This window comes from Nicotiana attenuata, chromosome 6, assembly GCF_001879085.1.
Source record: "Nicotiana attenuata strain UT chromosome 6, NIATTr2, whole genome shotgun sequence".
In the NCBI taxonomy this organism is placed as follows: domain Eukaryota; kingdom Viridiplantae; phylum Streptophyta; class Magnoliopsida; order Solanales; family Solanaceae; genus Nicotiana; species Nicotiana attenuata.
In genome coordinates, this window is record NC_031994.1 from 30,868,545 (window position 1) to 30,881,410 (window position 12,866).

Below are 12,866 nucleotides of genomic sequence, written 5' to 3' on the forward strand. Positions count from 1 at the left end.
GCTGGAACTTTCGTGTTGCTGCAAAATAGTGGCTATTTTTCAATGACTTTGCAATTGCTAACTATTTTTGAATGACCAATCCGAAAACTGACTAGCCTGTGCTATTTTTACATTTTCCTGTACTATACGTTAATGATTAGGAATGATTACAGCGTGTCATTTTCGTTTGTGATGGATCTCGATATTTCATTTTTGATTCGTGGGCCAGGATCCATATTAATTGGACACTTAAGCCCAGTAATGCAATCTGGGTCCAATCTGAAATATCATTACCACTTCATTTCAATACCCTTTCTCGGAGTGTTGAACTTTACCGCCTCGATTTCTTCACTCTCCATTATCTTCTACAATGGCGTCCATCGCCGCTCCTGGTCTCGCACTTTCCGTCCACCGTTCACACCGCCGCCTCACTCCGTCCACCGCAACCACCACCACTGCTGCCTCCGTCCCTTCACTTACAATCAAATCCAAGTATCCTACATTCCCTCCCTCCCAAAACCCTAAACCCTCATCCTCAAGCCCCCGCAACAATTTTGACATTTTGGGCTCGAAAAAGCTCCAAAATATCATAAAAACCACCGCAGCCATTGGCTGTGGTCTCTACGCGCTCTCCAACGGCGTGTCCAACGCTCAACACAGCGGAAACGGTGGCGGCGGCTCCTCCGGTGGTTCTGGCGGTGGTGGTGGAGGCGGAGGCGGCGGAGATAGCTTCTGGTCGAAGATTTTCTCTCCAGCGGCTATTGCTGGAGAAGAAGAATCACAAGAATGGGATTCTCACGGCTTGCCGGCAAATATTGTGGTACAACTGAACAAACTAAGCGGGTTCAAGAAGTACAAGGTCTCCGACATCATGTTCCTCGATCGCCGCCGCGGGTCAACGGTTGGGACGGAGGATTCCTTCTTCGAAATGGTGTCTCTACGGCCAAATGGTGTCTACACGAAGGCGCAGCTCACTAAAGAGCTGGAAACCCTAGCTACCAGTGGAATGTTCGAGAAAGTTGATCTAGATGCAAAAACAAACCCTGACGGAACAGTCGGAGTTACCATATCCTTTTTAGAAAGCACGTGGCAGTCAGCTGATAGATTTAGGTGTATCAATGTAGGCCTAATGCCACAGTCTAAGCCCATTGAAATGGATCCAGACATGACTGAGAAGGAGAAATTGGAGTATTACAGGAGCCAGGAGAAGGATTATAGGAGGAGGATTGAAAGGTCAAGGCCGTGTTTGTTGCCGCCACCCGTGCAAAGGGAGATTTTGCAGATGTTGAGGGAGCAAGGGGCAGTTAGTGCTAGGTTGTTGCAGAAGATTAGGGATAGAGTGCAGCAGTGGTATCATGAGAATGGTTACGCGTGCGCCCAAGTTGTGAATTTTGGGAATTTGAATACTAAGGAGGTGGTTTGTGAGGTGGTGGAAGGGGATATTACTCAAATGGTCGTTCAGTTTCAGGATAAGCTGGGAAATGTATGTGAGGGAAACACTCAATATCCGGTTGTCCGGAGAGAATTGCCTAGGCAGGTAAAAGATACAAATTCAATCCATTAATTAGTCATATATCCCAAATTAGTTACTGTCATCAATATGAATCCTGTTATGTTCCATTTCATTCAAATAGGTAAGGCAAAAGAGGGGTTTTGTAAAATAGACCCTCACTAAATCTCACGTTTATCCTTGCATGGACTTACAAGATGAAGAAAAGACTGTTCTTTCTGAAATACAAGAGATTTTGTTCAATTTAATTGTCTTACAGAAAAGGAATAAAGAAATCGTTTCTGAAAATGCTGTGGACATTGGTTTCTACATACAATCTGATTGGTGTCATTGTACATAGAGAGGAAATGATTGTTTTTAAGTTTTCAGACCTGAATGACAGTTTACCTACGCCAGTTATGCTTTCAAGTTATTGGTACTCTTTCATTAATGCCAGTTGTGTTTGGTTAGCTTCACTACTTGAGCATGAGTTTGATGGGTCATACTTGTCGTTTAAAGTATTATCTTGCTATTGGGCTGAAGGAGACTGCAGTAATTTTCTGCTTTCTCGTTTGAATTGAACTTCTGGTACATAAATGATGCTTTAAGTATCCTGTTGAATTTCATTATTCTGCTGATTTGTAGCATGCGTACTGGTCCTACATCTTTGGTGGTTCTTTTTCGATACTGTGAAATCGCAGAGAAATCTGATTAAATATCTTTGTACATCAATGTAACATTGTACGTGTATATTTCAATTCTAGTATCTTATGTTTTGTCATGCATTGAAGTCTACAATTTGGGACTAACATGGCTCTCAAATGTGCGTGATACTTCAGCTTCGTCAAGGACAAGTTTTCAACATTGAAGCTGGAAAACAGGCTTTGAGAAATATAAATTCTCTAGCTCTCTTCTCGAATATTGAAGTCAACCCTCGCCCAGATGAAAAGAATGAGGGAGGGATAATTGTTGAAATTAAGCTCAAGGAGTTGGAACAGAAGTCAGCTGAAGTCAGTACTGAATGGAGCATTGTCCCTGGACGTGGAGGTCGCCCCACATTGGTACACCATTAAGCATCTCGACTGCATGGTTTTGATATGGATTATAACTGTTAGTTCACTGCTAAATGCCTTCCTTTTCTGTATTATGGCATTCAGGCTTCAATTCAACCTGGTGGAACTGTTTCCTTTGAGCATCGGAATCTTAAGGGGCTCAATCGGTCAATTCTTGGTTCTGTGACTACCAGTAACTTTCTCAATCCTCAGGTGATTGTCCTTTTTTATTTCATTGCTGATGCTTTTGGTTTGTTCTTTAAATCCTTTTTCCAGTGGCTTAAACCTTAGCAACAATCCCTGTCTAATTTGTTTTACAGGATGATCTTGCTTTTAAGTTAGAGTATGTTCATCCGTATTTAGATGGTGTTTACAATTCGCGAAACCGTACGCTCAAAGCTAGCTGCTTCAACAGCAGGAAGTTGAGTCCTGTCTTTACTGGGGGCCCTGGAGTAGATGAAGTCCCTCCTATATGGGTTGATCGCGCTGGACTTAAAGCCAACATTACTGAGGTAGGGCCAATACTGATACAAGTGTGATGCATCTGCCTAGCAGGTCTCTATCATTTAGTGTTTGTCGGCTTTGCGGGAACCTTTGTAGAATTGGATAATCAACAATAAATTCAAATTAAAAAAAAGAATATCTGTAAGAAGTTCATGTAGGTACTGTACTAATTACGCAATTTGATGCTTAACTGTATATTTGCTGCAGAATTTCACTCGTCAGAGTAAATTCACCTATGGACTTGTGATGGAAGAGATAACAACACGTGATGAAAGCAGCCATATTTCTTCTCGTGGACAGAGGGTACTGCCAAGTGGTGGAATTAGTGCAGATGGGCCTCCCACAACGCTTAGTGAAACTGGCATTGACCGCATGGCATTTTTACAAGCTAACATCACACGAGATAACACCAAATTCATAAATGGGACAATTGTTGGTGAGAGGAATGTCTTCCAGGTGAGATTAGCTTTTTGTATTCTTTTTGGTTTTTACTGAATTCATTTTCTTTTGCAAATCAAAGTGGAAGTAGCTTTTGGTCTTTATTAATAAAAAATTACCACATTAACTACTGCCAGTCCTATTTTAAAATACTGCCAGTCTTATATTTCTTTCATCTAAGGGATTTCATTTGTTCCTCATGAAGCAAGTTTTCAACGTTTATGAATTGACTGTTACCCATGCTCTAGATTTTCATATACCTTTTTACCGTTGTAGCTACTCTGATAAATTATCTCATTCGTTGTGAAGAATGTACGAGATATGAATGGTGTCTTCTGGATCTAATTATTGGTTAAATTTCTTTTATGGACTCTTGTCTAATATTTAATATTGCGTTACAGGTTGATCAAGGACTTGGAATTGGCAGTAAGTTCCCATTCTTTAACCGCCACCAGCTGACAATGACCCGATTTGTCCAGCTGAAGCAAGTAGAAGAAGGCGTTGGTAAGGCTCCGCCACCTGTCCTAGTCCTCCATGGCCACTATGGTGGATGTGTTGGAGATCTTCCCAGTTATGATGCTTTCACACTTGGGGGGCCTTATTCAGTAAGGGGCTACAATATGGGAGAGATAGGTGCAGCTAGAAATATACTGGAGGTATGTATGGCTTCTCTATCAAAGCTATGATGTGAACTTATTTCTCTCATTTTTTCTTGAAGTGCTACTTGGCCATAGCTAGACAATTGCTTCTGCAATAATTATGTTTGATAAATGTCTTTTATCTAATGTATTGATGCAACCTTCAGCTGGCTGCTGAGATGCGGATACCTGTGAGAAACACACATGTTTATGCATTTGCAGAACATGGAAATGATCTTGGGAGTTCAAAAGATGTCAAAGGAAACCCAACAGAGGTTTATAGGCGTATGGGTCATGGCTCCTCGTATGGAGTTGGTGTGAAACTAGGCTTAGTACGAGCAGAATATGCTGTTGACCACAATTCTGGGACTGGAGCAATATTTTTCCGTTTTGGAGAGAGATTCTAGTTTCAGATTTCTTGGCCAGATTCTTTTTTTGCAGCTAGTCAGACCTATGAGCTACGAACTGCGCGGTTCTGAGTTTGAACTTCAGTAAAGTCTTAAATGTTGTTTGCCAAAAGATCGGCTATAATTGTGGTTAGAACCTTTTTGAAAGTGAGTATTCTGTAGCTTTTTTGCTCGTGTAAGCAAAATATGTTAATATAGTAATTTGTGCATTTTCTTTCTTATATTTTTTTCCTACTGGGGATGACTTGAAATAAGTATATTGTCTGATCTTGTCTTCTGAATGCATATGAGTTATATTTTCAAAAACATTTTGACGGGGTAAGTGGGATTTGGAGTAGTTCTGTGAATTAGTTTCATTCTTAAATCTGCAATTCTACATTTCGTGTTCATTTTGCTAGATTATTTTTAGAAGAGGTGTAATATATTTTCAATAAATTAAGAACAATCTGTGAAATACTTTCAATACCTTACCAAGAGCAAAGGGTCACCTAGTTTCAGTGGACCTGAGACTAAATAGGAAGGATGCCACAAGGTAACCAGATTATTTGTACGAATCTATTTGAGTAAGATACTATGGAGTCCTTAACGAAGGCATTTAATCAATCAGATCACTGTTTCCATCCCATGTGGTTATTGTTTGTAATCCGAGAACATTTACTCAATCAGATTACTGTTTCCATCCCATATGCTGATTTTTTGTAATCCGAGAACACCGGGAAAAGCAGGACTATTATAATCAGTTAATCCAGTTGACATTCATTCCACAAGTTAAGAAGTCACAACCAAGTGATGCAAGGCAACTGTCTCCTACCTCTAGTAAGACGTAATAGTGATAACTAGCAATTCACAACCGACAACCAGAGGCAAAGCAGAAGAATATCGACCTATACAAAATTGGGACATCTGATGGTCGTACTTATCAGACAATCAATCTTAAGCATAGAGAATTATTTATTGTGATATATAGAAAATGTCTGAATGATATATTGACTTGTTCCGAGTTCTACCTAGGTTTGTATATTTCTTTGCTTTATAAGCTCCTGTACAACACACAGATGATAATACCACCTGTAATCAAGTCCTATCTTACAGTTTCAGAAGGCTAGAGTATATCAGTATATGCATGTGGCCACTGAAGCGATTAAGAAACCAATGGCTAAAGAAGCACGCCACTTGTATCTTTAAACAATCTGTCTGTAAAGAATGGCATCCATTATGTAGCAGCACAAGTATAACTTGTAGTCATACTTAAACATGCGGAGCATATACAGTTGCGAATCCAGGAATTTTTCTTAGGGTGTTCAAACTTGAAAGAAGTAAAAAAAATCTCTGATAAAGAGTGTTCAATATGTTATATACCTCTAAAACATAATATTTTACCTACATACGCAGTGTAATTTTCCGACGAAGGGTGGTTGACCACCCTTACCATAGCGTAGCTTCGCCCATGAGCATATATGAGAAGCAAATCAAAATATTCATGATAGAAAAACCATTAAGAACGCAAAACACGTATTGGCTCCAAATAACCAAAATATAGAAAAACCTTTATGCATCAAAGGGGAATGACTTTATCTTCTAACAAGAAGATGAAACACAGGGAGGGACAGTATATCTTCACACATAGCAGAGACGAAATTTCTTCTCCGCCATTCTTGAGTATGCGTTTGGAGCTATTGACTTCCCCACGTTTTCTGAAATTGCAATACCAATCCGGAATAGAGTACTGCTTCATCCCATAATCTCCTTACCCTCTATATCCAACAAAAGTTGCAAACCTTGATGCTCAATAGCGAAAATTAAGCAGACATAGGGAGAGAGAAACCACACCTCACCAGAAACACAATGTCAACTCGGTGTAGTCTAATAGAGGATTTACTTGCCTCCAAGCATCAGAACTTTTTTTTGTCTATAGTATTCATTAAGGACCAAATAAAGATCAAGATGGAGCTGTGCAGGGAAAGGATCAGTAATAATGGAAGGTTCCGAGCAGAACAAATGGAGGCACCAGTGCTCTCATGGAACTGTGAACAACGTGATGCACATCATCAATAATTCTCAAAGATTAATCCCATATGGTTTTAGTAGCACAGTAGATGAGCAGATAAATCTATGCAACAATATGAGGATGAGATGTAGAACTACTTAATTCAACTAGACAACACAAGAGTTTCAGTTACTTGATCCTCCCAAAGATTGTTGTATCATGTTTGTCCTATTAGGGAAACTGCAGCAAATTATTTAGGCGAATTAAGAAACTGTGTGCGCCAGAACCACCTCCAATGATATGTAACAGCATGAAGTGGTTCCAGTTACTACTGAATTTAAAGCAAGCACAAAACTTAGGATCTATACACACAATATGGAGCAATTAATTGATATCTTATAGAAAGAGAGGAAAAGAAAAGAAGAGATTAGGCTCATAAAGTAGGGAGAGAAGGATAAGATTCAAATACCCAATATGTAGGGGCTAGTGACAAAGTTTTAGGTATATTACTGAGTGTAGATCATTGTGGAAACGAAGGTTCAATACAACCACTACGCAACATTACAACCATTTATACATGCCAAAGAAACATTAAGCCATTTATCATTCAAAGGACAGGTTGACGTTATATTAACAATTTGCTGCTGCTGGATGAAACAGATTTGAGGGAAAAGACCACTAAAATGCATCGCAAGGATGAATTGAACCAAATGTCTTTCTGCTGTCTAACTCAAATTTGTCCCAAATTTTTCCAGAGTACACCTCACGATATCTGCCATGATTCATGTTCAAAAGACACCTGGAAGGTCTGCACTACACATGAAGTTACATAGAGAACCTATTAGTAAATGTTCGATAAGACATAAGTACATGCAAGTAGGGACGCCACCTAACATTTTAGTATGCATAGAATGCTGAAACTGGTCTGTGAAAGCATCTTTGTTCACTCAGTAATCCTAGATAAAGGTTTATCATGAATCAATGCAACTCTCCTATTTACCTGTCCCTCCATCTTAATTTGCATAATGAATGGCAACGAAGTTACTTCTAATATTTTACTTATTGCAGCTGTAGAACAGACATATTCACCAACACGATCTGCACTGGGCAATAATTTGTTTACATGGCAATAATCCCTCGTATGAAGTTTTGACTGATGCCATTTTGCCCAGTCTAACATCCATATAAAATGTCCAATGTCCCAAACACTCTTCTAGTAGTTTACTTCTAGTTCTAGAGCCAAAAATGAAATCTACTAGATATTATAGCAACAACAAACCCAATAATTTCCCACAAGTGGGGTCTGGGAAATCTGCTAGATATTGTAGCTTTAAAACCCAATAATAAATTTTACAAGCTATATTAAAGTTTTCAGCTTTATTAATTGACAACCAAGTATACTAAACAATCACAAAGGCGGACAGCACTCAAGATCTATGAACTATGAGTAGCGGGTCAATCCTATGTTGTTTCCCTCACTTCCAGAAAAATCATGAATTCACCCCCAAGTCGTATATGAACACAAACATATAGACTACACTATCGACAATACAGGAGGAAAAAGCAAATTACAATGAGTTCTTCTGCTAGATATATTACCTTATCCAGTACAGCTACTTATCATTAGAAGCAACAGGATGATAGTAACCAAAATTATTCCCAGACCATTCCCGCTGTTGTTGCATCATACTGTACTGATGATGAAATCCAACTGATGGTCCACCTCCATACCCAACAGGCATGCCTCCGTTGGCCATTCCAATCATCGGCATCGGCATCTGCACCATTTGCGGCGGGTATGGCATCTGAGTCGGCATTCCCACGTGGCCATTAGTATTACGCAGGTAATGACCACTCTCACCGGACTCACGCAAACTCTGCTTCACCGGCGTGGAATTAAGCAAATGATCAGAAGAAGAAGGCCCCTCATTTCCCTGTCTCTTCATATACAATCTATACTTCTGTAAATGACTCGCCACGTTCTCTCGCTTCAGTCCTTCCACATTCATAAGCTGCATAATCGTCTTCGGCACAGCGTTTTTGATACCTAAGTGGGCCACCACTTCAATAAAACGCTTGTGTAACTGCGGCGTCCAAACAAGCCTTGCCCGCTTATTCAGCGTCTTATTAGCCGACGAATCATCCGCACAATTTTCATTACACAGAGCAGACTCAATCTCTTCAGTGCCTCCGGATTCAACCCTCCGGAGCTTTCTCGGGTCGGATCCCTCTCTCGTTAGATCCGTTTCGTCTTTTTCAGTAACAGTCGTCTCCTCATTGAACAGCTTGAAATTTGAGTTATTCATTGAAGACATATCCTGCGAGTGCCATCTCTGGAGGGAAGAAAAAGTATTCTGAGAAGCGCGATTTACATCAGTCATGGATTTTGAGGATTCCGGCGAGATTCTGAACGCAGAAGCAAGTTCGGCCGGAATCAACTGCAGAGTCAACGGCGTGAGATCGTCGGCGCCGGGAAGTCCAACCTCCCACAAAACTCTGTCATCATTATTACCACCGCTAGAATCGTACTCAGAAAGCTTCACTTCTTCACCCATGGTAGCTAGCTGGTTACAGAAAAGTTCCTTCAACTGGACAAAATTCACACTCTTAGGATTCTTTCTTAGCTCCCGTTAATACAAGTTAAATTAAATCTTCTGCGGTTACAGTTTCGACGTGGGACAGAGCAGAAAATACCGATTTGATGAAGATATTCCGAAGGATTTCAAAGGGTTAGTGTTGAATGAAAGAAAATGGAGGAGAAGAAGATAGGGTAAGTGGGAAAGGGAAAGGTGGAGGAAAATGGAAATAAATAGAAGTTGGGCAAAAGGTATATAAGCGTGAAAAAGTACAATATCTGATTGCAAAAGTGGCCCATTATTATTGCCAGTGTGGATGTCCTGACCAGATATTTTTAGATCTTTTTGTGTCTGGAGGCTGAATTTAGTGATTTAGTTTTAAATAGAATGGTCTTTGTGTTTCTACCAAACATGTTTAGATTCTTGTTTCGATTTTGAAAACATTTTAAATCAACAACCGTTTTAACTATTTCTTTCACCTATGAAGGAAATATTATTATTATTATTATTAATGATCGTTTAAGAAAGGAATAACTGGTAATTGCATTGAACTAATTTTGTAGAAATATTTGTTATTACTGCTGAGATTTTCATCAATAATCTTCATTTTGACATAGGTGCTGAAAGTATAATTCTCATGGGTATCTATTGAAATGAAATATCTTTTCATTCTAATTCCATTAGTGTGGTTTGATTGGATTAATTAGTGATTATATTTGAGTGTTGGAATAATTTAGCTCTCTTAGTTTCTAATATTAGAAAATAGGATATAAACTTCAATAAATACGAAACAATCAAATACTGTAGAAGAACTTAACTGAAGGTAAGGTAAAGTACAATCAGTGATTAAGTGGAAGTAGCACTAGCATCTAGAAGCTTCTCTGTTAACGTCTTGGTGCTCAGCTCAAGGTACAATAGATAACCTTATTTATTAGAGTGGAAACAGAAGTGTGAATTATTTTGACAATTTCTTGAACAGTATGATTACTTCTAATTTTACCTAATATTTTTTTGTTATTATCTTGAACAAACCTAGTCTATATATATATATATATATAAAAGAACGAATGTTCTATGCTAAATATTGAACGATAAAAATATCCCTAAAATATTGATCAACTTTTATACCCTTAATTATTTAGATTAATATTCACAATAAGTCATCTAAAAAGGACAAAAGTAGAAATACCACACGCTAGGATAAAGAAATGTAATAGAAAAGGATTTGGTCGTGAAAGAAGTAGAAAATATATGGATTCGTTGGATTCTAATCCCAATCAAAGTTTCAAATCTATGTCCTACTTATTCTTGAAGTCTAAAATTATACTAATTTCATATGAATAAGAACACCCTAAGCCACCCATTACCCTGTATATGAAGGGGCGGGTTTGTTGGTTGTACAACTCTAAAATTATTTATTTGCAACTGAGGATTGGGACTCACGGAAACCTTCTAAATCTTAGATCTCCGACTAGCTGGTCGTAAAGCTCATCATTAAAAGGGTTACGCTTATAGGTAGTGAATATGCTTTTATTATTAGTATATCAATTCTTTGGGTGTTGATTTTGTTTCAATATGATTCTTTTTCAGAAAATTTTAACTTTGATCAGCAATGTTGGAATTCTTGTAATTGGTATGGTTTCGTGTTCTTCTTTATTAACATCACTTTCGGTTATTTCATGTTTTAATTATGCTATATTTGTCTTAAATTGGATGTTTATACTACCATTGTATACCTCAGTGAATGCAGAGCCCTTCAAAAGATAGATTATTTCTTTGGAATATATATAATTTGTGTTCCATAAAATATACGAGTTTGTTACGAACTAATAATAGAACTTCTTAAATTCGAAAAAAAAGAAGAAAAATTTCTTAGATCATAACGTAACGTAAAATTTCAGTGCCATTCTAATTTCTTGTTTAAATGCATGAAAGAATACCTAAAAGAAACAAAAAATTGGAGTAAGTTTTAAACGTGCATATAATTAGCAGCATTGTTTCAACTTCAAAATCAGAGGTATTCTTTAATTAGAATTCTATTTTCTATTGTTTACACCAAAATAGTCTATAAATTTATGTACGATTGAAAAAGTATGGGTAAATTATTATTACTTCCTCTTTTTTCAGAAGACGTGTCTTTCCAATTCAAATATTGACCGACTTTTATACCCTTTAAAATTGAATTATTTCTTCAAGAAAAAAAAGAATATGGGATATAACTTTTGATTGGGTAGGTATGATGATCTTTTAATATATACGCTAATTTGTAATTCAGAAACACCAAATCTCAATTGATGACTACTCATAATAAATTACTTTCAAAAATAGATATACTAAATTATATCTCAAGGTTCTCCGTGTCAATTGATTTGGACATACTAAACAATTAAAATATTTAGACATAAAAATGTGTAATAATTGAAATAGAATAACGTCTAACTGAAAAAAGTTCCATGAAAGAGAGTAGTGACTAAATAACTTTTACGCTTTGCTTTCTCCATTGTCAATATATCTTTATCTTGAGATATATATTAGACTACATACACCTTAAGCTTAGCTAAAGTTAAACATAAATTCACATAAAATACTAAATAATAGTGCAGTCTTTAAGTGTCACGACCCAAATCCACTACGGGTCGTGATGGCACCGAACACCGTTGTCAAGTAAGCCAACTAAATTATCAATTAACTTCTCTTTTAATACTTTTGAAAATCTAAGATTTTTCCTTCCATTTTTCATATATAAAACAATCTCTGTTTTAATTCAATTTAAGAAGTAACTATTAATACACATCTTTCAAAAAAAAAAAAACCATCCCAGAACCCGGTGTCAAAGGTGCATGAGCATCTACTGAAAAGGATATAAAATACAATACAACATCCGTCCGGAATACAATGGACAGAAAGGAAATACAATTTACTAGAAGTGACTTTAAAAGCTGCGGGCCGCCTTGCATACTGCAACTCACCTAGTCCCCGAATCGTCCGTGCTGCTATACCCAGTAGGCCGCTAAAGTAACATATACCTGTGCAACAAAAATGCATAGAAGTGTAGTATGAGTACGTAATCAACGTGTACTCAGTGAGTATCCCGCCTAACCTCGAAGGGGGGTAGAGACGAGATGGTCAACCTGGACACTCACTAGCGGTCCAATAATAATACACTAAATGTGTGAAGAAATCATGGATTCATATAGCATGTTCTAATTCACAAAGGTGTAAAATAGGTAAGCACCTTTTAACAATTAACAAAGGGTTTTCAAGAATTTACTTTCCTTCATTTTAATCACTTCATCCCAAGCCATGAAAGCAATGTCATCATTTAAGATTTCTCATGCATCAATATATAAAGAAATATCATGCGCAAATAATACCGAGGCGACGGCCCGATCCAACAGAAAATAAATGTGCACTTGCCGAGGGTCGACGGCGCGCCTATAGATGCATCTATTTCCCCACTCGCGAATTAATCATGCGACGCGGTCAACATAAAATAAACACATACCCTGCTCGCGAATCATACATGCGACGCAGGTACACACAGAGATACATGCTCAATCAATCAAGTAAGTACTTTCCAGGGAGTGTTACCAAAGTATATCCAATTCTCTTTTAACAAATTTCAAGAAGTAAGGTTAAATCCCTTTAGAAATTCATTTACAAATTCCATGTAATATAAGCAATTTAAGCTATCAAGGAGTTACAATTAATCTAAGTATTCATGCTTTTGGGTCCTAGCTACCTGGACAATAGCATAATAGTAGCTACGCACGGACTCTCGTCACCTCGTGCGTAC

General features: G+C 37.8%; 2 protein-coding genes across 4 annotated transcripts; one reads left to right on the plus strand and one right to left on the minus strand.

The window, feature by feature from the left end:
• LOC109226777 (protein TOC75-3, chloroplastic) lies at window positions 277-4,774 on the plus strand. Its single transcript, XM_019391630.1, has 7 exons — window positions 277-1,516; window positions 2,308-2,529; window positions 2,626-2,733; window positions 2,841-3,032; window positions 3,232-3,480; window positions 3,864-4,118; window positions 4,268-4,774. Exons 1-7 carry the CDS (start codon window positions 350-352, stop codon window positions 4,505-4,507), a joined length of 2,433 nt encoding a protein of 810 aa, XP_019247175.1. The 5' UTR covers window positions 277-349; the 3' UTR covers window positions 4,508-4,774.
• On the minus strand, window positions 5,821-9,327 carry LOC109226778 (transcription factor PCL1-like). Of its 3 annotated transcripts, none has more exons than XM_019391633.1 (2): window positions 8,094-9,327; window positions 5,821-6,531 (listed from the first exon to the last, which is right to left on the minus strand). In XM_019391633.1, the coding sequence occupies exon 1, from the start codon at window positions 9,047-9,049 to the stop codon at window positions 8,108-8,110; it is 942 nt and encodes a 313-aa protein (XP_019247178.1). In that variant the 5' UTR covers window positions 9,050-9,327; the 3' UTR covers window positions 5,821-6,531; window positions 8,094-8,107. The 3 variants fall into 3 exon arrangements, with proteins under 3 accessions (XP_019247178.1, XP_019247177.1, XP_019247176.1); XM_019391632.1 differs by lacking the exon at window positions 5,821-6,531 and adding an exon at window positions 6,936-7,307; XM_019391631.1 differs by lacking the exon at window positions 5,821-6,531 and adding an exon at window positions 6,936-7,302 and having other exon boundaries at window positions 8,094-9,326.

What these genes read in the sequence shown, in the direction of transcription:
- LOC109226778 (XM_019391633.1), bottom strand. Translation starts at nt 9,049, where the DNA reads ATGGGTGAAGAAGTGAAGCTTTCTGAGTACGATTCTAGCGGTGGTAAT.
- LOC109226777 (XM_019391630.1), top strand. Translation starts at nt 350, where the DNA reads ATGGCGTCCATCGCCGCTCCTGGTCTCGCACTTTCCGTCCACCGTTCA. An exon ending in GTGGAGGTCGCCCCACATTG is followed by an intron (nt 2,530 to 2,625) that starts GTACACCATTAA and finishes TATGGCATTCAG; the next exon opens with GCTTCAATTCAACCTGGTGG. An exon ending in TTAAAGCCAACATTACTGAG is followed by an intron (nt 3,033 to 3,231) that starts GTAGGGCCAATA and finishes TATTTGCTGCAG; the next exon opens with AATTTCACTCGTCAGAGTAA.